At 41.7% G+C, this 23,532-nt stretch overlaps 1 protein-coding gene across 3 annotated transcripts in view; it reads right to left on the bottom strand.

Annotated features, from left to right (window-relative positions):
• Positions 1 to 23,532, bottom strand: part of si:dkey-237h12.3 (teneurin-3) — a 211,684-nt gene that overhangs the window by 165,229 nt on the left and 22,923 nt on the right. For all 3 annotated transcript variants that reach the window (XM_037262186.1, XM_037262187.1, XM_037262188.1), the window contains exons 2-3: positions 14,506 to 14,879; positions 10,038 to 10,301 (exon numbers count right to left, since the gene is read on the bottom strand). In XM_037262186.1, the coding sequence (XP_037118081.1) occupies positions 10,038 to 10,301; positions 14,506 to 14,785 (544 nt within the window). In that variant the 5' untranslated portion in view covers positions 14,786 to 14,879. The remainder of the gene's footprint in view (positions 1 to 10,037; positions 10,302 to 14,505; positions 14,880 to 23,532) is intronic.

Below are 23,532 nucleotides of genomic sequence, written 5' to 3'. Positions count from 1 at the left end.
AATTGTTTTGTGTTTGATTTCATAGTCTTTTCAGATCAATACATTTTAAATAACGTTAATGAGCTACAGAAGAAAAGAGCCTATCGACTAGCTTTTCATTCAACATCCTTTCCCAATCCATCCAGCAGTCATAAGAAGATAAATTTCAAGTGCTGAAACACTGAAAATGCACTTTTAACGAAAAATTCTACATGACTAGTTGTTAAACTATTAAACTAGTATAGTACTAATATAATATGCATCCATCCATTTTCTGTACCACTTGTCCCCATGGGGGTCGCGGGCGTGCTGGAGCCTATCCCAGCAGTCATTGAGCAGTCGGCGGGGGACACCCTGAATCGGTTGCCAGCCAATCGCAGAGTATTATATAATATTATACTAATATTAAAATAGCTATTAAACTAAAAAATTTGCAATAATTAGTCATTGATTCTATCGGTGAAGATTTTAAGGCATAAAAGGCAAATACTTGAGGCAGGAAAAATGTGTTTTTTTCCCATTAAGATGTAAATTTATACGGCAAGACACACCGAACTCTAATCAGATCATCCTCTCTGTGGGGGAGGGCAGCGACATGGAGAGGAGAAAACGTTCTGCTATCGTGTTAGCACTGTTTGTAGCTCATGCTACGCCGCCACTGCCTGTCGTTACAGAATTTCAGCGAGTTGTCAGAGACCTTTGAAGCACACATATGGCTTCGGAATAGAACAAGAATCCAAGACACCGTTTTTCAACATTCATGACCTAATCCAACCTCGCCAAGCACTTTTGCAACAAGGGTAAATTCTGTTATGTACTAAAAAATGACAGCAATAAGAAAATACCTTCCTTCTACTGAGAAAATAACTATTAGAAATTAGTCATTTATATAAAAGAATTACATATATTACGCTTTTTCTAGCGATCCAAAATATTTTATACTAGAGTGCATTTATTTATTTACATACTCGTTTCAGTCTTACTAAATTTTGATACTTAGTTTTTTTGTTCATAACTTGTTTAGAATTTTCACACAGAAATTTAATTAAAATACAAAAGCTGACAAATTTTAGTTGTCTGAAGTGCATTTTTCACAATATAAAATAATAGTGTGGAAAATGGATTTTATGCATTTAATGCATTTTAAAGTACCCCTCAAAAAATGTGTTTTCCCTCACTACACAGATTCTTGACCAGTTGATCCTGTGTTCACACATTTTTTTAAAAAACAAATTTTTCAAATTAAAATCAACCCATTAGAAAATACAAAGCCTCCAGAATAGAAAGCAGAATCCATCCCCCATTTCTCAAAATTCCCAACCAAATCTAACCTCACCAAGCAATACTCGTTAACACTGTGGCACGCAATAAATAACAACAGTAAAATACCGGCATCACTATATTTGTCTATTAGCACGTGATGAAAGCATCCTGGGATTCGGTTTTCAGACTCAAACATCCCAGATGGTCTGACTTGTCCATAAAAACATCAACAATTTGATGTTATTTATTCTTTCCCTGTCATGGTTGAGTCATAAACACAGGGAGTGGTGGGTGGTTGCGTGTGTGTGGGTGGGGAGGCGCTGGAATCAGAAGGCCGATTCTCACCGTCACAAGGCGGGAAAGTGAGACAGGAGTTTGACAGATGGCGTGTCACCTCGCGTCAGCGTGATATCCCGCCTTTGTGGTTTTTCTAATGTTAGCGCAGCAAGTTGGCGCGAGAAACAAAGTAAGCCATGGAGAGGCGTGCTCTCACAAACATGTTGATGACTTAGGGGGTGTTGCGTTGCACTTTTTCTCATTTTCTGAAGTGATTTAAAAACTATTCATAGCACACACTGAAGTTTTAGAAAGAAAATAGAAAACACAAAGTTCTAAGGTGCATGTTTGATTGTAACTGTAATGTTTAATTTGTTCCAAGCTCACAACTCAAATCAGCCATGAGTAAAAAAATAATGTATTGATTTTTTAGTGACAAAAATAACACTATAACACTGTAATTTATTACAACATACAATAATGACATAATTAGATAAAATTCTAAATAATTCCATATTTTTTCTAAACATTGGCATTAACTGAATGGCTATTTTGTTGCTGCCCGCGTTATCCACCTGGGATCGGTATAAGACGGATATACTATACATGTACAATATATCGACATCTCAGATCATCTCAAACCCTCTCAGCTCCTCACAGAGGATGAAGAATATATGACAGAGTGCTGTTGGGCCTTGTTGGCCCATTCTCCACTGACAAATCTATCCGGCTCTACCCTTCTCTACTAGCTTTTACAGATGATTTAACAACTGCATCAAAATGTCAGAATGCCACAAAGACTCTCTGTAACATCCACAAACAACCCAGGTTAACCTTATTTTCTGAATTACTGAACAGTGAACTCCGGCAACGCAGATGTAACAGTACGTATAGCAATATTTTATGACAGATTTTAACCTTGTCCATTTTTTGCACCCACCCGAGCTGTTGAAATCCAGTTACTGCCCTACCTGTGCCGAATGAGAAACAGTCTTTTCACACCTCATTAAGATTCAAGTCAAGTGAGCGGTGACCATGTTTCTGTTTTGTGCACTTGTGCATGTTTTATGGGGGGGTGCAATATTGATTGTGAAGTATTCACAAACTAAAAGGTCCACCAGATTAACATTTATATCACAACACAGGCACCGCAAGTGGCATAATGGAATATTAGTACATTAAAAATGCATAGAGGTGTTGGCGGCACTCGGGAGGTGACAGGTTTTGTACAGTAATAACTCTGTCGTTGCGTGGCACCCGGTGTTAAACCTTTAGCCACTACACTTTTCAGTAGCTTCCCACAAAACAAACTTCAATTCATATCATGTCAAGCACAATGTGATCCATGCAAATCTTTTACTAAAACTAACGCACAGTGTTAGTCTCATATCTCATCACTTATTATTTGCCACTTAAGGTCATTAATTTAATGAAAATATCATAACATATGATTTTAAAGAGTTTAAACAACTTGTCACAAAAGAGCTTTGATTCCTCTTTCTCGTGGAAACCCTGCAAAATGATCACACAGAACTCAGCTGAGTCGGAAAATTATATTATTAAACAGGGGTCTTGTTTTTGACCAAAAAAAGGCACTTTTCCATAATGCGTCCCCTTTAACATTAAAATGTAAAAGGGACATGTAAAACGTTAATGTCTTGTATAGAGATAGAGCGACACCACGTTCATGGGAGGGGATATGTTTTAGACCCACTTGCAACAATTGAAAAGCCACAATAAAGAAAAACAATGTTCTCATAGTTTTACCATTCCTGTGCCCTTTAAACACATTAACTGTTCATTTCGTAAAACACATTGTAAACGCATTTCAAAAAAAATAATAATACTGCTGAGTAACATGAAATAAAAATACTATGTCTAGGTTGCACCAACAAGGTTAGATTTAATCTAATATTAGTTTTACACAGAGTTTGGTAAACCCAAGTTTAAAATGCGTTAATCTGGTTTTAGAATTAAGCAGAGCTCTTTAGCACCATTTAAAATCAATCCCCGTTTAATAAAACTCAATTTGACTGAATTTAAATTGAGTTCAACACAATTTATGAGGATGATTGTGGATACCGAAATTAAAATTTATAATTAATGATGCAGTTAAATGTATAGGCTACACCACTACACTTTTATGCCGCCTGGTGCTTTTTTTCCTTTTTTGATGAAATATCACACTCACTGAGTGGCGGAGGGTTGGTTTGTGAGTGTGTATGCATGGAGTGAATGTTGCTTTTTCGGTGGGGTTCATTCAGGGTTGCAAAGACTTTTGCCAGACACTTGCAAAATTGTCTTGTCGCTGTCAAATATTAGAGCCCTAATGAGGGAGAGGCGTTCGCTGCATGCGCACACACATTGACCTTTGCCGCTCAGTGAGATATGGGGTTACATCGCAGCTAGCTAGCAAAAACGTTTGCCTGACATTACCTATTAACTCCTTCGGCTACGTTATAACGGTTTGGCAGAGGATCTTAAACTTTTCCTCCTTTGACAACAACTTGCTGACCAAATTAATGGAGCAGATAGAAGAAAAGAAAATGACAACAGCACAGTGAAAAGAAAGTTACTGTTTGACAGTAACTGCCTGCAGTTACACTAGATCAACCAGAGTCAAAGACAAAAGAAATGTTGCTCAATAAAAGCTTTCTGGAAAAACAAAAGCCGTAGTTGTAGCATAGTGGTACAGCTGCATTTATGTCACTGCTATATTTGATCGTTGATACGGTCTTCCGTTCGGTTCCAAAACAGTTTCCTTAATAAACTGGTATTCCAACAAAAATTCCTTTTCATCATGAAATTTAAGAAAATGTTGCTTGTCTATCAATTGTATTTGAGATACGTCACTATCTTTGAGCTATACACCTAAAAAAATGCAGGCATTGTCGAAGTTAAAACTGTCAGTTTAAAATTAATTAAGCTCCTAAGTGTGCTCATTGGGTTTGTGATTTTTACTGTTCTCCCAGCATCCACTAAACAATAAGTAAATCTGTGACTGTGGTTCTCATGTCCCACATTTAGAAAATACACTGTAAAACTCATAAAAGAAACACCATTTTAAAACTTCAGATTTCCATGAATCCAAGGATGGATTCCAAGATATAATGTAGATATGTTTCACAACAATATCTGTGCTATAGTGGAGGAGTGAATGGTGACCCACAATTTTCTAAAGGGAAGGCACACTGTAGTTTGTTTTCTGTAGTGCAAAGAAAGTGTGAGATTATAAATTACAGTATCGAGCCATCTCTTCTGCACTTCATCCTACACAAAGGTCAGGGCCCTCCCTCCCAAAAAGACTAACCAGTTGGTTCAGTCCCCCTGGCCACCACAGAGCCGCAAATCCGGCAACTCCATTTTACATGTTGGTAGTGGTGTTATATGTATCGCTCATGAGAAATGTGGCGTGCAATTGAGTCGTTTATCTATCCATTCACTACCTGTGCACACACTTGCAAACCTTCGCCACTCAGTGAGAGCAGCCTTCAGGTTCAGCAGCAACTACTGCCAGCGCTATGGCCATCCAAACTTGCTGGAAAAAGTAAGGATGGATTTAAGTCCATTTTTGATAGGCAGAATCTTTTCAAATTTACTGGTACTGTACTGTTGATTTTGAATATACAGTACATTGTCTGACTGTGAAATAGTTCCATTTATATTGTATTTGGCTTATTACAGTTTTCTTTACTTGACTTTGAGTTTGATACTTTATTACAAACTCGACCTTTTTTGATACTTTAGAATGAGGTTTAATGCCCTCGACAGTAAATACAAACATTTAGTTGCGATGTGAAGTTTCAATTATCTTCTGCATTGCAACAAAATCTGAGTGATGCACAGTCTCAGCCAGTGTTAGGTTCATGTATGTAGCAAATAATGTCCTTACTCTGGGAGGGTCAAATGTCTCTTAAAATTCATTCCAGCTCATTTAACATCCGTCGTTTTATTGATGAAAAGTATGAATAGCACAGACTGGCCCACCGTGAAGCCTTGAAACTTAAAAACAAATGTAAAACTTGCCATTTTAGTGATTCATTTCTTGGAGAAAAAAGAAAGTAAAATGAAGGCAGCAGCAATATTTCTATTGATCTTTCACCTTTTCAATAATAACGATGTGAGAATAGACTTTGGTTCATTCTTTTGAATAAGCATGCTGAGGGTGAAAATGTAACTTTCAATTTATGTTCAGCATTCTCCACTGAGGGACCTGTAGTCTCCAAACAGGAGGTGATTCCAAAGAGTGGGACCGCACTAGTTGAGGCTCCACGCCCTCTGAGCTTTCGCTTAGTCCCTGGTACCTCTAATAGTGTCTGGTCCGCTGAACTAAGGTAGATGCTGGGCAGGTGCGTCAGGTTGAAGGACCGGTAAGGTGGGGTAAGACAATTTCAAGATTTTAAACCATATAACACAATGTTAAAAAGACCTCTCAAATGTACAGGGAGCCAGTCAAGCGATGCCAGAGTAAGAGTTATGGGCTCATTTTGGACTAACTGGAGACGCTTGATGGAGGACTGGCTGACTCCAAAATAAAGGGCATTATAATTATCCAGTCGAGATGTGAGGAAGGCATGAATTACTGTTTGAAGATTCCCTGGAGAAAGGAGGTTTTAACTTAGTCAGCTGACTAAGATGAAAAAAGCTGGATATCACAACAGGACCAATTTGCCGGTCCAATTTAAAATCACTTCCAATCCAATTCAAGAACTAAGTTTGAGAATGTTTGTTTTAGCTAAGGCGCCAGGGGGGCTCAAGTCAACAGGAACCTTAACTTCTGTTTTCTTGATCAAGGCCATGTTTCTTGAGCACGGGTTGCACTACAGCATGTTTAAATTGTTAGGGAACTATAATAGAAGACAGACTTCTGTTGATAATGGCCAAGACAGATTTACCATTACTTGGGAGAGTCTTCTGCGAAAAATGCGGGGGAATAGGGACATGAGGGGAACCAGATGGCTTTGTCTGGCAAACCAGATTCTCTAAAAACTTCAAGGAAACAGCTTTGAATGAATTTAACACAGCTAAACACGGGACATGAACTGAGGGATCAAATGTTTGACACGAGTCCAAGCTGTAGAAACCTAAACAATAATAAATGTCGGAATTTGTTAAAGAAGTTGCTATGATTCATTATTTTTACTATAAATCATTCAATTTTATGATTAGACTCATGCGTTTTTTTAAACAATAAAAATTTTCCACAGTCACTTTCATGCTCCGGTTTAGTTCTCGGAATAATTCGCTAGGGGATTTCCTCTAATAAATGATTGTGCTGCTTATTATTATATTTTAATTGGTCCCAAATTATAATTATAGATTCATTTCTCCGATTAACGGGTGAATATTTGCTATCATTATTACAGGTAAAGTTTAATAAAAATTGTATTAGGTGACTTTTGGGGAGAGAGACAGGGTGTGCAACCGTACCATGCTGAAATTGTCAAGAGATGAGCATGATTGCGACTGAAATATGGACTGCATTTCTGAATAAACGGGCCTGAACTTGCGCAAGCTGCCGCATGCAGATTGGGTTAATGGAAACCTTTTTTGAATGGCTCATTTCTCTGAGCTGCTTCATTAAATAGTCAAAGTCATAAGACAAGTGATGCCCAGCACAATAGAGGTTTGATTTTTTTTTTTTTTAAATCACATTTTGTCCAACGTTTAAAGTCTAGACGTTGGAAAAATGACTAGAGGGTTCAAATGATTGTTAAGGTGAAAATTGTACAATTTCATCATGTACTGCAGCTGCAAGAACAAACACCAAGCTACTTTTTTGTGGAGCATGGAACATATTGACAACATTGTTCAGATTTGACTCTGCATATGCAAAGTTGGGAGAAGTTTCTCAGCTGGAGAAATGACATTAACCAGGATGACACTCCAAAATGGCAATCTCTGGTTTGGTCTCATAGACTGTACATCTGTTTAAGTCTGACATTTCTCATCAAGAGGGTTTTTGTGTCATCCTTTTATGAAATCAAGGAAAACTATCCTGAAACTACATAGCTCATAATGCCATTAATAAAAGTACATTTTTTAAACACTTGGCTGTGCTACACTGCAAAAATAACAAAGAGGGCGAGAAGGATCTATTGAAGAAAACAACAAAATTCAAGAAGGTGAACTACACCGGGCCATGAATAAAAGAAATTAAAAAAGTTAACTAAAATGAAGGAGCTCACTATGTATGTATTGAGTTTCACAGTTTGCTGTTGATAAATTAGTGGTTAAGTATATTTAAGTAGGAAATTTCTTTTGACTTGGCGCGTGTTCCGACCGGTAGTCGGAAACAGTTTTTTTACTGCTGTAGTTGCTCACATTTTGACACTGTTCAGTTTTGGAAGCTGGATAAAGTTCAGTGACCACAACAGAGGCCTGGGAGCTTGAGGGTATGCCAATGTCTGCCCAATGGTAGCATGGATTGCAGATCCTGTTTAGTAGAGAAATACAACCATACCTATTCTATTCTATAGACCAGGGGTGTCCAAACTTTTTCAATGAGGGCCACATGTATAAACATGTAGGAGTGGGTGGGCCACTTTCTAGAAATTAGGTACGTATATAGCCTTAACTTTAGTGTATTAAAGTTAGAAAAATCAATTAAAAGTGGTCAAATATGTGATATTGTTGAATATAATTCAACACTGCATTCATCACAGCGCTCAATAAATGGACCTGTATTTATTTATTAAAAAAAAAATTGGTAGCTTATTCTCAGAACAGCATCCTCGGATTTTTTCTTAGACATAAGATTTACAGTACAGTGATCCCTCGCCACTTCATCTATTCCGGATTCACTATTTCACGGTTTTTAAGTGACGGGAGAACGACGTTTAAATACACGCTGATTGCTCATGCTACGTCTCCGCTCCGCTCTCGCCCTGCTGGCCGGCTGGCGCGCTCCCTGCGCTAGTCCTCGGGGGTGCGGGTTGCCAATGCGGAACTGCGCGTGGTAATCAGCATTGATCACCGCCACCTGACTGAGGACAAGCGCAGGAAGCGCGGAAGCCATGGCAGCCGTGCGCAAGGGAACCGCAAGGGGGAGGAGGTGTCAGAAGACGTGACAGCGTATTATGTGTTTGTTCTTTTATTTACTGTAAAGCTAAAATACATGCACAGAACAATGTGGGAACGGTTATAAAGGGAATGGGAAAGGTTTATGTTGCGTAAAAGTATTGGAGAGGGTTTACAAAGCCTTAATATTGTGTACTGGACCACAATGCCAAGGAAGCTTCACGCGCAACCGTGACTCACTTTGGTTTTGCTATGCATGATGTCCCCCGGGTTAATGTTGTGTGTAAATCCTGAAGGTGAACACTTTGCATTGCTTGATAAGGTAAACCACACTTCAAATTAACTTGCAATACATCCATGCTCTCTAGCGGGCAACAAGAAACACTACGTATTGGAAATTTCAATACAATGATATTCAAATTGATAAATAATGCCTATACCGTTTCTACTTTGCGGATTTTCGTTTATCACGGGTGGTTCTGAAATGCATTTCCCACGATAAACGAGGGATCGCTGTAGAGAAAAAACAATAAAGGGGAAAATGGGGAAAATGGGACGGGTACATTTCAATCTTGTTATTGAAATTATTAGGCTTAGCATCATACCTATTAACATTCATTTGAAACGGTCATCAACATTAACAATGCACTCAGTGGGAACAGTGATGCTCACTTTCTAACTTTTGCGTCTTTGGTTCGGTCATGTTTCGTATCTTGGGGTACACTTCCTTTTTGGTGGTGCAACTGCCTTGATTAACATTAGTAGTTGAACAGTGGTCGGATCCGAATGGCGAAAATCCGGCCTCTCCTTCACGGAGGTCGGTGGGAATTTCAGAATATTATTTTTTTATTTTATAATTAATTTTGACACCCCCTGTGGTGTCAAAATTAAAAAGTGCAATACACTCAGGCAAGAGTTGAAGTGCAGGCCATATTCTATTCTATTTATAAAATGTCTTACAGCCAATTAAAAATGGACAGCGGGCCACAATTTGTCAGCGTGTCGTAGTTTGGACACCCTTGCTATAGACAACTTTGAGAATTCAATTTAGCTAACATGCATTTTTTTTCTTTTTAGCAATGTAGGAGTCAGCCGGAAGACAGAGAGTAACTATGTTAAAATTAATTTAAAAAAAAAAAATAGCATCACTCACAATTTGCCCAAATGCAGTGTCTCGGGTTTCCACCGTGATCGCATTTGCACTTCAAACCATCTCATCAAGCGCGGTTGCCTTGTGCACGCCTCCTCAACCTTGCAACAATTTGCACCCCCCCCTTACCCCCCCAAACTCCCCCAACTCAAAGCCATCTTTGATTACACGCTCACCGTGGGGTGAACTTTATCCAACTTCTCTCCTTAATGCGGAGAAAACAACCAGGTGATGCCATCAGAAGGACATCCTCATTTGTTTCTCCCACCAACCAGTTGCAAATCAGCTGTGACGCCCCGCCAATTGTAACTTCAGCCACCCGCCAATAATCATCAAATTTCCAACTCACCCATCTCGATGTCAGACTTGTTGTCCATTTCTGTGTCGGTCAGTGTGAGATCAGAGTTGGAACGACTGGAGAGGCAGGAGTTGGGGCCCACCTTGCCCCAAAGGGTAATGGTGCGTTCCGGGGACTGGGGTTCACGTAGCTCCGAGGTGACGGCGGGCCTCCGGGCGTAGGTCCCGAGGGGGTGCGACAGGCCCGTCTCAGGGCACAGCGCCATGCCTCGGCGAGGCTCGCAAATGCCAAGCTGCCTCAGAGAGAACGTCTGCCCTACGGAAGGGAAGCAATAAAAGTTAACAAAGCGAGCAAAAAACAAGCCTAACGACCGAGAGATGGGCACACTAATGTGGTGGAAGGTGAGGGGGAAAATGGCGGATGGCGAGAGAGGGGGACAGGGGGGGGTTAAAACACCAGAGGAAGAACGAGTCAACCGACTCTCAAAGCAGCTCCAACTTGAATGCCTTTTTCAAAATGTTCAAGCTGCAGTTTTATATTTCAACCTCGTGGAAAATCAAGGTTAATCATAGACATGGGGGGTGATTTCCATTGACAACACGATGAAAGCGCTTGCTCTTATGCTCTACGTAGAGCTTAAAACATACTGAAACTAAATGCCCCTCAAATCACAAATTTTAATATCAAAAGATCAAATACCAAAATGGTTTAGAGTCCCGTAAATAAGCATTTTTTTCTTCTTGTTTTGAGTCACCGCTCCTAAGTATTGATAGATTTGTTAGTGTGAAGGTGAAACCTTCACACTATTGTTATTGTTGTCCTTTATTAGTGTGAAGGTGTAACCTTCACACTATTGTTATTCCTGTCCTTTATTATTATTATTATTATTATTATTATTATTATTCTACATCTTCCGCTCACTTTTTCACTGATTAACTACTTCCACATACTTCAACCGATTCACTCCGTTCCACTTTTCACTTACCGTTTTTTTCCGTGTATAATGCGCCCCCATGTATAATACGCACCCTAAAAATGGCATGTTGATGCTGGAAAAAAGCCTGTACCCATGTATAATACGCACCCAATTTTTTTTATTTATTTATTTATTTTTTTTAAGTCCCAATGATCGTCACACACGCAGGGAGGCAATGGGTCCCATTTTTATAGTCTTTGGTATGGTCTTAACTAGGCTGGATGTATTTTTTTTTGTTGGCGTTGATTTCTCCGACTGCCCGTAAAGGCACCACCGCGATCAGATGAAAAGAGAGGAAAGTGACGTGCGGACATGTGAAAAAGGCGGCTCTGTATGGGAGAGACGTTGAAGAGGAATAAAAACACCCTTGGAAACCAAAACTTGCCCCTCGTCGTGACTCGGAGCCGCAACAAATGTTTCGGATTTGTGTAGGGTACATTGTGACAGCAAACGAGCAGGTGATCGAGCAAGCGTCTGATACGAGAGCATTGCGTTCGTATGGAGCATGTTTGAAGTGAACAGCAGAGACGAAAGGAACAAGGCAAAGTGTTGTGAAATAAAATATTACCTGTAATACGCATTTTGTTATTTGCTGATTGTATTAAACTATCACATTCATTGTCAGTCAAGAAGAGAAGAGGACTATTATCCCTTCTTTGACGAAATGACCAGAGCACAGTACAAACACGCTATTGTTCTTTCGGTATTTATTCAACCCACATTCTTTCACAACATGACAAGAAGAGAACAATACATAAATCAATACTCGTACCAGTACCATGATTTTCTTAAAAAAAAAAAAAAAAAAAAAAAAAAAAAATTTTAAAAAAAGAAAAATTTTAAAAAAATTGTACCCATGTATAATGCGCACCCCAGATTTTAGGACAATAAATTAGTTAAATTTTGCGTATTATACACGGAAAAAAACGGTATTTACTATACGTATTGTTTATTTTTTGTGTTAATTTAATTTTATAATATCTATAATTTTATTTAAGGATACAATATCCAAAATGTCCATTTAAATATAATTGTTATTTTTACTTTGTAATCTTATGTAACTGCAATGCCCCAAAATGCTCATTTTTTGTTGCATTTATTTCTACTATTTGATTTCATTCACTTTTGGTAATGAATTTATTATTGTCTTCATAGCTTTCTACCAGCGAGCATGACAGCTGTTGTCAATGTCAATGACAAACAAACAAAGCATACGATACAATGAGCCACATGCTGCTTTACTTTAGTCAAAACACAAAGATATATATCCATTTATTTCCATTATCATTGTATTGCTTGATTGTGTTTTTATTTTTCATGAATCCAAAATGTGATATAGAAATAACACCAAAAAACATATTTCCAGTAATGCTCATTTCTATGTTACAATAATTGAACGTATACCAATACTTCTTAGAGTGTTTTCTGTATGACTGATGAAGGCTCTTTCATGGTCAGCCTCATGAACTTGAAAGCGTGTGAGATCAGTCCAAGCGTACTGTATTTAAATGTCAACATGTACATTTGTGAAGCGAGATCATGTGTGCTGAGCAAAATTTGAAAATACATGAAATCTGGCATTTGATATGAGATGAAGGAAGCTGGACATATTGAACAAAATAAAGAAAAATAACTTGACCACTTCGCATTCTAAAACGGTTATTTACCAGTGGGATACTATGTATAATGTATTGCATTATTTTCTTTCTAATTGCAAGCTTGTGAGCGGGAGGACAGCCTCACAATAAAATGAACGGTCTGAACCTTGTTTAATTACAGAAATTAGGCCGGCAGCCTGAAAGTATAAAAAAAATAAAAAAGACATTGGAAACACATTTTTCCTCAATTCTTTCCACACGCAAAGACTGGTGGAAAAAAAGTAGCTAATTTAATGTTGCCTATCTTTATCGGATTCCAATTTAGTGGCAAGCACACAATCTCTAACCCTCTAGGAAGAGGTTGTTTTGAAGAACTGAAAATGGTTCAAAGGACCCTAAAATGGCTGCTTTGAGCTAAAATGGCAGACTACTTACAATTTTCCGGCATGGCGTCTTGACACTTTTCTGAGGGAACCCCTCATGGGGGACGGTGGATGACTTCTTATTTTTGTTATTTATCCTTTAATTTCAGTGAGTTTTTACAAGGGTAGAGGCAAGGTAAGGGTCATAAATTAGGGTTTCAAGTTAGGGTTGGGGATTTAAGCAAATCTTAAGGCTTTAAAAGTAGCTTTTCAATGAAAGATACAAGTCAGCGTTTCATGCCTGCAGGGTTAGGCTTTCAAGATATGGTTTTAAGACGGTGTGAGGGTTCCATGACAGAGATATGTCAATAAGTCAGAATTACTATTTGAAAGTAGGGTTTCGAAGACAAGGTAAGGTTTTTAAGTAGTGAAGATTTCAAGACAGGGTTGGTGATTCACAGTCAGGTTTAAAGTTAGGTTTATGGTTTCAAGGTGGAGTTTTAAGTCATAACTTCAAGGGTAGGTTTCAAGGAAGGATAGGGCTTTTGTCAGGAATGATTTGAGCCAGGTCGACCAAATGCAGCTTGAACCAAGATTTATTGAAGGGAAAGGGAGTTGGAAGGGAGGTAGGTGGGGAACCGAAGACACAGACGGAATAGAGACTCACGGCCAGCAAACAGACAGACCGACCGACAGAAGTCCACTTGGACTAAGATAAAATTCTGACCATGAGCCTCGAGACAGACCCGGGGAAAACCAGACGACAGGAACACTGGGCGCGGACAGGGACGGAACACAACAGTAGACATCAACAAGGAGGAACACACGGGCAGGGTTTAAATACATGAGACAACGAGAGGGAGCAGGTGACAGACATTACGGTAACGAGAGGGGTGTGGCTGAGGGAAGTTGCCGGCCGAGCGTGCTCTGGCACGGGCATGACAGCTTTAGGTTACGGTTCCAAGACAGGGTTAGAGTTTTAAGCCTGGGTTAGGGTTTTATAGTATTTTTCATAAAGGCTTATAAAGTAAAGGCTTTCAAAGTAGTCTAGCAAGTTAATGTTTAGAGTTAGGGTTTCAATCATGATAAAGGATGCTTGCAATGCAGGATATATAAAAGCGCTGATAAACATTCAATGCATGAAAAATGTGTGCATGCATGCGTGGGGGTGGGAGTTATAGGGCAACCCGAGAAACAAACATGATTATTTCAAAATATTGGAAAACAAATTGAAAAGAAATGACTGTATATGCTGAGAAACCTTATATTATTAAAGACACCCCTGGAGTGAACGTGATTGTGTTTGCTTTAATGTCTCATTTTGCAGATTCAATCAATGGCGTTATTGATCATTTGGTAAATTGTGACATTACAATTGACGTTTCATGCTGTTTTTGCATGAAAAAAAAATCTGCCAATCCCATCTATAAAGTATAAAGTATAGTTTTAAATTAGACTTCTGGTTTTAAAGTAGAGTTTTAAGACCGCTGGAGGCTTTCAAAGTAGTCTTCCAAGCCAAGGTTAAGATTTGAAGTTAGGGTTCCAAGCACGATAAAGGATCATGATACCCGTGTGCTTCTGACCTGGCCTGCTGTACTCGGCGCTCTCCTGTCGCGCCGTCTCCTTGACCCGGCCCCCGAAGAGCATGCGTGCCGGGTCATGCTCAAAGGCCTGGAGCGTCTCGCTGGAGCTGTACGACTTTTGGGTGGGTACGCGGCAGGATGGCGCAGTGACGTCTCGGGCAGCGTCCTCACGTTCCGAGGCGTAACGGCACTCACGTTCGATTTCTCCGCCTCGCTCGCGATGCTCTCGCTGGCTCTTGGAGAGCGAGCAGAAAGGCCGCTGCTCCCTCACCCGTTCCATGCTGCCCGCATACCTTCACTTACAGCAATTTTGTTACCCGGGCTCCTCCTAATAGTCCCCGCTCGGCCCCACCTTCTCACTCCATTTGGTCCACCTACAGGGGGAATGAAAGAAAGGAAGCAATAAGTGAGGCTTATCGGCATCTAATCATCACAAACTCTCAACCTTAAAACCTTGCTTGACTTCGAAACTGCATTCCAATTGGTTAAACTTCTTTCACACTGATTGCTGTGCTCAGTGTAAACGAAGTCTAATTGAGCCAAATACTTAAAACACGCATACTGTGTGGTGCTGAAATGTGAAGGTACAGTGTTTTACATTTTGTTTTTCACAATTTCAGTTTTCCTGACTTTTTAAAAATGGTTCCAGAGTCTGGCACAAGTCGCTGCTCCCTACTATACAAAAAGTTGAGCACCTGCCGTGTCAGCCGTGATATGGCACAATTGCGCAGTGCAGTTATGTAGCTAGCTACACAGGAACTTGACGGACGAGGCATGAAACTCTCACTTCTCCACCTTGACATACACAGCACTACCCGGACGTGGTTGGCATGGTCCGTGAGCGAACGAGAGAATATCAGAATGTCGTCAAGGTACACGAACACAAAATCATTCAACATGTCCCGAAGCACATCATTCACCAACGCCTGAAAGACGGCGGGACCATTGGTGAGGCCGAATGGTACCACCAGGTACTCATTATGTCCACTGGGGGTGTTAAACGCTATCTTCCACCCATCTCCTTTCCTGATGCGCACCAGATGATGCATGCTTCGAAGCTCCAGCTTTGTGAAGACAGTGGTCCCTTGAAGGCTCTCGAATGCCGAAAAGACAAGGGGCAGCGGTTCTTGACGGTGATCTTATTGAGGCCATGGTAGTCAATGCAGGGGTGGAGCAAGCCGTCCTTCTTGCTGACGAAGAAAACCCTGCACCGGTGGGCGAGGAAGATTGAATGATTCCAGCCACGACTGAGTCCTGAATGTATTCTTCCATAACTTTGCGCTCTGGGTTGGACAGCGAGTAGAGTCAACCCTTCGGCGGAAATGTGCCAGTCAGGACTTTGATGGCACAATCATATTGTCAGTGTGAAGGGAGAAGGGCTTTGGCCTTACTGAAGACCTCCTTGAGGCTGTGATAACAGGCTGGCACATTGGAGATGTCGATGGGTGAATTGGTGGAGGGACTTCGGGGGGGACTGGAGGGCGCGACTGCGAGGGGGCGGAAGTGACCTTCGTTCTTGTTCACGTTTGGTCTGGATTCTTCTGTCCACGTAGGCTGCCAGGTCCATGGAGGGAGTCCTCAAGAGTCTGGGGGTGATCGTAGGGGACCATCTCATCCTTGATGTACTCTGCCAACCCGTTGAGGAACATGCCCACCAAAGAGGCAGAATTCTACTCGCTCTGACCGGCCACTGTCTTAAACTTGATAGCATATTCAGCCACTGACCTGTTGCCTTAGCGGAGTGCCAACACCTCCTGGGACGGGTCCTCTGAAATGGAGCCCAAGTTGAACAGGCGGAGGAGCTTGCGAGCGAAGGCGTCGAATGACACGCAGGCAGGAGAGCGCCAGTCGTTCTCAGCGGTGCCCCATAGGCGCGCTGTGCCCGTCATGTGTGTGAGTGCATACGCTACTTTGGCTTGTCCAGTTCCGAAAGTCTGCGGTTGCAGGTCAAACAAAATTCAGCAATTAGAGAGGAAGGCTCGGACATTTATAGGGTCTCCGTCGAAACGCTCTGGGTTCCTGATCTTGGGTTTGGGAAGGTCCACGGGTCGACGAACGTTCGCCACAGGATGAGACTCTAGCGTCACGGGAGGTGTCTCACCCTGTGTGGTCCAGTTGGAAGCGGTAAGTGCTTGGAGGCTCTGGGCAATTTCCTGTTGCTGTTGCTGGAGCTGCTGTTGTTGCTGCTGGAGCTGTTGCTGCTGGAGTTGGCCTGCTTGGACAAGAGAGCTGATATCGTCCGAAAGGCGGCTGACGGTGCCTTTGGTTCGTTCCAGCCGGGACAATGCCGTCTGCTCGTGCACTGGCTGCGTGGTTGTGGTCAGTCTGTTCTGTGACAGACCGGACACACATACATACAGACATACATTTGTGTGAATTATACGGCACTATTTGCCTGGCGGATAGACATGCGATCAACACACAACTCTTCTTCCCAGTGACCGTGTCACATATCCCTCCCCCCAGCACAGTGGTGCCGCACAACAGCGGTCCACAGCCTTTTTACGAGTGTATAAAAGTGATCAAGTCCATCCATCCATCCATCTTCTTCCGCTTATCCGGGGTCGGGTCGCGGGGGCAGCAGCTTTAGGAGGGACTCCCAGACTTCCCTCAACCCAGCCACTTCAGCCAGCTCATCCCGGGGGATTCCAAGGCGTTCCCAGGCCAGCTGAGAGACATAGTCTCTCCAGCGCATCCTGGGTCGTCCCCGGGGTCTCCTACCGGTAGGACATGCCCGGAACACCTCTCCAGGGAGGCGTCCAGGAGGCATCCTGATGAGATGCCCGAGCCACCTCATCTGGCTCCTCTCAACGTGGAGAAGCAGCGGCTCTACTCTGAGTCTCTCCCGGATGACCGAGCTTCTCACCTTATCTCTAAGGGAGAGCCCGGACACCCTGCGGAGGAAACTCATTTCGGCCGCTTGTATCCTGGATCTCGTTCTTTCGGTCACGACCCATAGCTCGTGACCATAGGTGAGGGTAGGAGCATAGATCGACCGGTAAATCGAGAGCTTTGCCTTTTGGCTCAGCTCTCTCTTCACCACAACGGACCGGTACAGAGTCCGCATTACTGCCGACGCTGCACCGATCCACCTGTCGATCTCGCGCTCCATCCTGCCCTCACTCGTGAACAAGACCCCAAGATACTTGAACTCCTCCACTTGGGGCAGGATCTCATCTCCGATCCGGAGAGGGCATTCCACCCTTTTCCGACCGAGGACCATGGACTCGGATTTGGAGGTGCTGACCCTCATCCCGACCGCTTCACACTCAGCTGCGAACCGCTGTAGTGAGAGCTGGAGATCACGGCCTAAAGAAGCCAACAGCACCACGTCATCTGCAAAAAGCAGAGACGCGATGCTGAGGTCCCCAAACCGGACACCCTCAACGCCTCGGCTGCGCCTAGAAATTCTGTCCATAAAAATTATGAACAGAATCGGTGACAAAGGGCAGCCTTGGCGGAGTCCAACCCTCACAGGGAACGAATCCGACTTACTGCCGGAAATGCGGACCAAACTCTGGCATCGGTGATACAGGGACCGAACCGCCCTCATCAGTTGGCTGGGCACCCCGTACTCCAGAAGCACCCTCCACAGAACCTCCCGAGGGACACGGTCGAACGCCTTCTCCAAGTCCACAAAACACATGTGGACTGGTTGGGCGAACTCCCATGCACCCTCGAGGATCCTGCCGAGGGTGTAGAGCTGGTCCACTGTTCCACGGCCAGGACGAAAGCCACACTGCTCCTCCTGAATCCGAGGTTCGACCTCCCGACGGACCCTCCTCTCCAGCACCCCTGAAGAGACCTTACCAGGGAGGCTGAGGAGTGTGATTCCCCTGTAATTGGAACACACCCTCCGGTCCCCCTTCTTAAAGAGGGGAACCACCACCCCAGTCTGCCAATCCAGAGCCACCGTCCCCGATGTCCACGCAATGCTGTAGAGGCGTGTCAGCCATGACAGCCCCACAACATCCAGAGCCTTTAAGAACTCCGGGTGGATCTCATCCACCCCCGGGGCCTTGCCACCGAGGAGTTTTTTAACTACCTCAGTGACTTCGACCCCAGAGATTGGAGAGTCCGCCTCAGAGTCTCCAGGCCCTGCTTCCACAATGGAAGGCGTGTCGGTGGAATTGAGGAGGTCTTCGAAGTATTCTCCCCACCGACTCACAACGTCCCGAGTCGAGGTCAGCAGCACGCCATCTCCACTGTAAACAGTGTTGACTGTGCACTGCTTCCCCCTCCTGAGACGCCGGATGGTGGACCAGAATTTCCTCGAAGCCGTCCGGAAGTCATAAAAGCGATCAAGTCATCACAAAAATCACGAAAAATCCATAGATACGCCGCACCGGACGACAAGCCACAGGGTTCAAAACTTGAGCAAAAAGTAGCGGCTTATAGTCCGGAAATTACGGTAGTTGGGTTTATGTCAAATTAACAAAAATCTTAAAATCTTTAAATTTTACAAAAGCGAGGCAGACAAAAGAAAAAACTTCTGAAATCTCAAACCAAAGATTGAATGAGAATGTGACTAATCCATGTTTTATGAAAGAAAAAAAAACTTGGTTGGAATGCGAAGCCCGAGTGTGTCAGGACTGTTTTATTACCGTCTTCACACTCATACACACTTTCATTTCTCCCTTGGCTGCGCTATGAGAGCAGGCTATGGACTCCCATTTTGACACCCCCACCCTCTCCGAATGAGCTGTACTTGGTTTCACGTCAAGCATGGACGCCTCCCAATGACACCGCGGGAGCTCGGACCACTCTGGCGGCAACATACGCCCCTGGGAGACCGCTGGAAAAATGCAGTGACACGAGCAGTAGCCAAAATGAACACCATCGCCATCTTATTCCTTTTTGTATAATGCTGCATCCTAGTGCTACACACACCCTTAAGTAGACTTATATTTGTGTTGTAACCCACAAGAAGCCCTTGAGTGAGTCGCGTGGGAACGTTACCCGCTGGTTTTGCTTCATTGCGAAAAGGTCACATAAAGCTCTCGGGAGAAGACTATTGTGCGTTCGTTCGTAGTCCCCAAAAAAGAGCCCATGTACTCGTTTGACCTTAAAATAAAAGACTCGAAAGATGCGACAGCAAGTTGGAAGGAGATGGAGCATCGCTGTTGTTGCTTTAGTGACAACAAAGACAAAACAGCAGCTGTTTCGCGGTGACCTCACACCACTTAAGCATAATTGCTTAAGGTTGTTAATTTGGATATATTTAGCATGGAAGACTGATGGTTTTCTGGTAATTACTTTTTTTAATTTGTGAAATATACATGTATTTTTGTCAGTTTTAGAAAACATTATTATTAGTAGTATTATTAGTATTAGTATTGGTATCCATCCATCCATTTTCTGTACCGCTTGTCCCCACGGGGGTCTCGGGCGTGCTGGAGCCCATCCCAGCAGTCATTGGGCAATAGGCGGGGGACACCCTGAACCAGTTGCCAGCCAATTGCAGGGAGTATTAGTATTATTATTATTGTTATTTTATATAAGGGGAATGGGAATGATGATTTTAATATTTTTTCTTTTCTTTAAACATTTTCATATTAAAAAAGATTTTGAAATCTCAGAATTGCTTGACTGTGGCAAACGTATTTAAGGCTGTTTTAGAAAACAAACATTGTAGAAACTAAGGAAACATTTTTGTCACTGGAAGGTAGTTTTTTTCATTTTTGTTATTATTTTTATTCTAACGCTTATTATTGTTTTATTATGTCAAATGTAGTATATACAGTAAATTTTTGTCAGTTTTAGAAAACTAAAAAAAATGTGGTTATGTATTCTGCTACCGGATGGTTATTTTATTTTGTGTTTTCTTCCTAAAAAGGACTAGATTTATTTTATTAAATTCATCACACCATATTCAATATTAATTAAATGATTTCAAAACTTTCATTATTATTTTACTAAGGCAAATAAATAGTTTTACTGCTTCCACCCTATATTTTCCCCTTTTCTTTTGACAGTGTAAAGATTAGTAGCAAGCTAACAGAATATTTTACCTTTCTTAAAAGTTACATTTATTATCATGCTTCACATAAAAAAAATGAGGAAAGAAAAAGCCACTAATCACACCTTGTAAAATTTAATTAATTATTGGACTTTTGCAATTTTTGAAAATGTAGAGCCATTTTTTAGATTAATTAATTGGATTTTTTTCAGTTTTTGAACACAAACAAAGAGAAAAAATCTTAACAGCAACAAATGCACTTAACTAAAACTTTAATTCCTTCTTGTCTTTCTATTACATTTTTTAATCCCCTAATATTGTTTTACTTTGGTAAATGTAAATTATTATTCCCATTTTATATACACTACCGTTCAAAAGTTTGGGGTCACAAAATTGTTTGGGTGACCCCAAACTTTTGAACGGTAGTGTAAATATTATTATAATAAAATATTATGAATTAAATATTATAAATTATATCTTATATTTGTATAAGATTATATATAATCTATGAATATAAGTATACATATATATTATAAGATTTTTGACACAGAAGATTATATATATAATCTATAAATAATTATCTAAATAAATATATACACTACCGTTCAAAAGTTTGGGGTCACCCAAACAATTTTGTGACCCCAAACTTTTGAACGGTAGTGTATATATGTATTATGTTTGATGTTTCTTGAAAGTTTTCTTTAAAAAATAAAAAAAGTATTAAAAATAATTGTTTTGTATCATTATAAAACAACTACAAGTACGATTTTTTTTAAATCATAGAGATAAGAATAATTTTAATAAATATATGAAATGATAAAAACTTATAATAAGGCCAGAACACAGTCATCATTTTTGCTTTTGTTTGTTTTTGTTTGTTTGTTTGTTTGTTTGTTTGTTTGTTTTAACTTGAAATTGGGTCAATTACTTTCACAACATAACACAAGTTACATATTAGAATGACAAAGATAGGTCATCTGAATAAGGTTTAGACAACAGCAGGGTTTCATATTGTCCCCAAGGGTCAACTTATGCATTATGCCATTTGAATTGGAAAAAAAACTAAATGGCCCACAAGATAAAAGTAATTTTACCCAATATGCACCGCGGACATAACGAAGCAGCCTGCAGTTAAACACAAAGTCCCTTACCATAGCTTTCAGGCTGCCAAGAAGTCTGATGAAGGGCTGCTTACATAAAAGGATAAAAGTCTTAGGTGATTGTTAAAAAAAAAAGGTAAAACCTTCTTCTCATTTTCTCCAGCTGAGTATCGGCACAAATATTTTAAGAACCGGAGTAGAAAGTGATGTGCCAATGCTGTCTGATTACGTTTGAAGATTTTTGGAAGTTGGATCATAAATTCTTCAGCAAAATCTGTGTTCTATTTTTCAGTCTTTCCGTTACATTCCAACACCACCACCACTCCATACCCCTCGTGCCTTTGATCATGCACTTGAATCGAGGCAGGCAGCCACCCGTGAAGCCACTGCGAATCAGCGGCCGAAATTAGTGTCACAGTGTGGGGGAAAGAGACACTTGGTGATCTATGGAACACTGCACACTTCCCAATAGCTCCCATGCCAGACTTGCCAACCCCGCCACCCTCCACCCCCCAAACTCTTTTTCCCAGTCCCTACCATCGTGTGTACTAAAGTATATTTAAGGGGCGACATGTCTAAGTCAATTGGCCCTTTGGGGCCACTTTGGGGCTCAGCACCACAGACAAAACCTTTCAAAATGTCTTAAAAAAAATATATTGAACGCTACCATAAGGGCGCAGCTAATGCTACATGCTAGCACAGCACCTGTGCAATAACAACAATGGTAGCTACTACTTCATCCTAACACAGTGTTAAAAAAAATAATGCTAAATATAAACTAACTCCACACCAAATGTTGGGAAAAATATACTTTTTATCATTGGATTCTATGTATCTCCTTATGTGTGCAAGACCGTCCACAGGATGTGACATTTTGACCTCGTGATAATGACTTGGGAGCAGATGGCTGGCTAAGGAGCCCATGGCTGGAGTCACGAGTCGCGCTGTACAATAAGCCCCATAGTTAGCTATACATGAACAGATCATGAGTTTGTCATGGGATGGCTGAAGTGACAAACGTCTTATTTAAGTAGAAGTCATGAGAACGCCACAGAAGTATCCATCCCATGACCACGAAGACTACGTCTTTGTTAAGCTAAAGTCATGAGACGACCATCTGCTTCTGTCCGTAATAGTATCGCTGTTGTGCTGTGGTCATGAGATGTAATTGTGGAATGTCTTTCCTGTTTAAAGAAGCTATGCATTCATGTACACTTGCCCCATTGTTTTTTCCTCAATAAAAGGCACGACCAAACTGAGAGAAGGCACGGGTCTCAGTCACACTTGCTGTGTCTGAGCCGCGTCCATCTGCAGATGATCGCTTGCCATCGAAGACATATCCTGCCTCTGTGAGATTCTTTTCAGACAAATGTTGTGAACCCAACATTTTTGGGGGCTCGTCCGGGATTCCTGAAAATCTGCTCGCTGATCCGAGGAGTGTTGAAGACGCCGAATCCGTGCACGGCAGGAGTCAAAGGACGCCTGAAGGAAAGCCCTGGGGAGCGACGTTCATCCACCAGGCCGGCCCAGTTCAGCACCTCTCGGCGGCGACGATTGACGGAATCTTCAAGAGAAATCTTTCACAGACTCGGTGAGACCTCTTCGTTGGCTGCGTGGTTGGGGTATTTTAGTCCCCAGAAAAAAGGGTACCCGGGTAAGGACGGCGGAGTCCTTGTTGTGAATTCCAAGTAATAGGAATTCGGTCTACAGATGGAACTTGTAGACGTAAATACACCTCGTTGTGTTAAGAAAATTCCGCGGTGTGAATGTGTGTGTGAATGGTAGCACGTATGTGCTGCATGTAATATAGTGGGAAGAAATAACGAATTTCTGTGGAAGCACAGGCAAGAATTCCTCACCAGGAAACTGGTCGAAGCAGGAATTACCACAGAAAGTCGTTATCCCACTAAAGAAACATTCCAACTTTAGAAATCCCTAGGATTTGACAGTTGGACTAAATTGATTAAA

Source organism: Syngnathus acus, chromosome 10, assembly GCF_901709675.1.
Source record: "Syngnathus acus chromosome 10, fSynAcu1.2, whole genome shotgun sequence".
NCBI classification, from domain to species: Eukaryota; Metazoa; Chordata; class Actinopteri; order Syngnathiformes; family Syngnathidae; genus Syngnathus; species Syngnathus acus.
The sequence above is the reverse complement of the archived record's forward strand: the minus strand, read 5'-3'. Positions and strand labels throughout refer to the sequence as shown.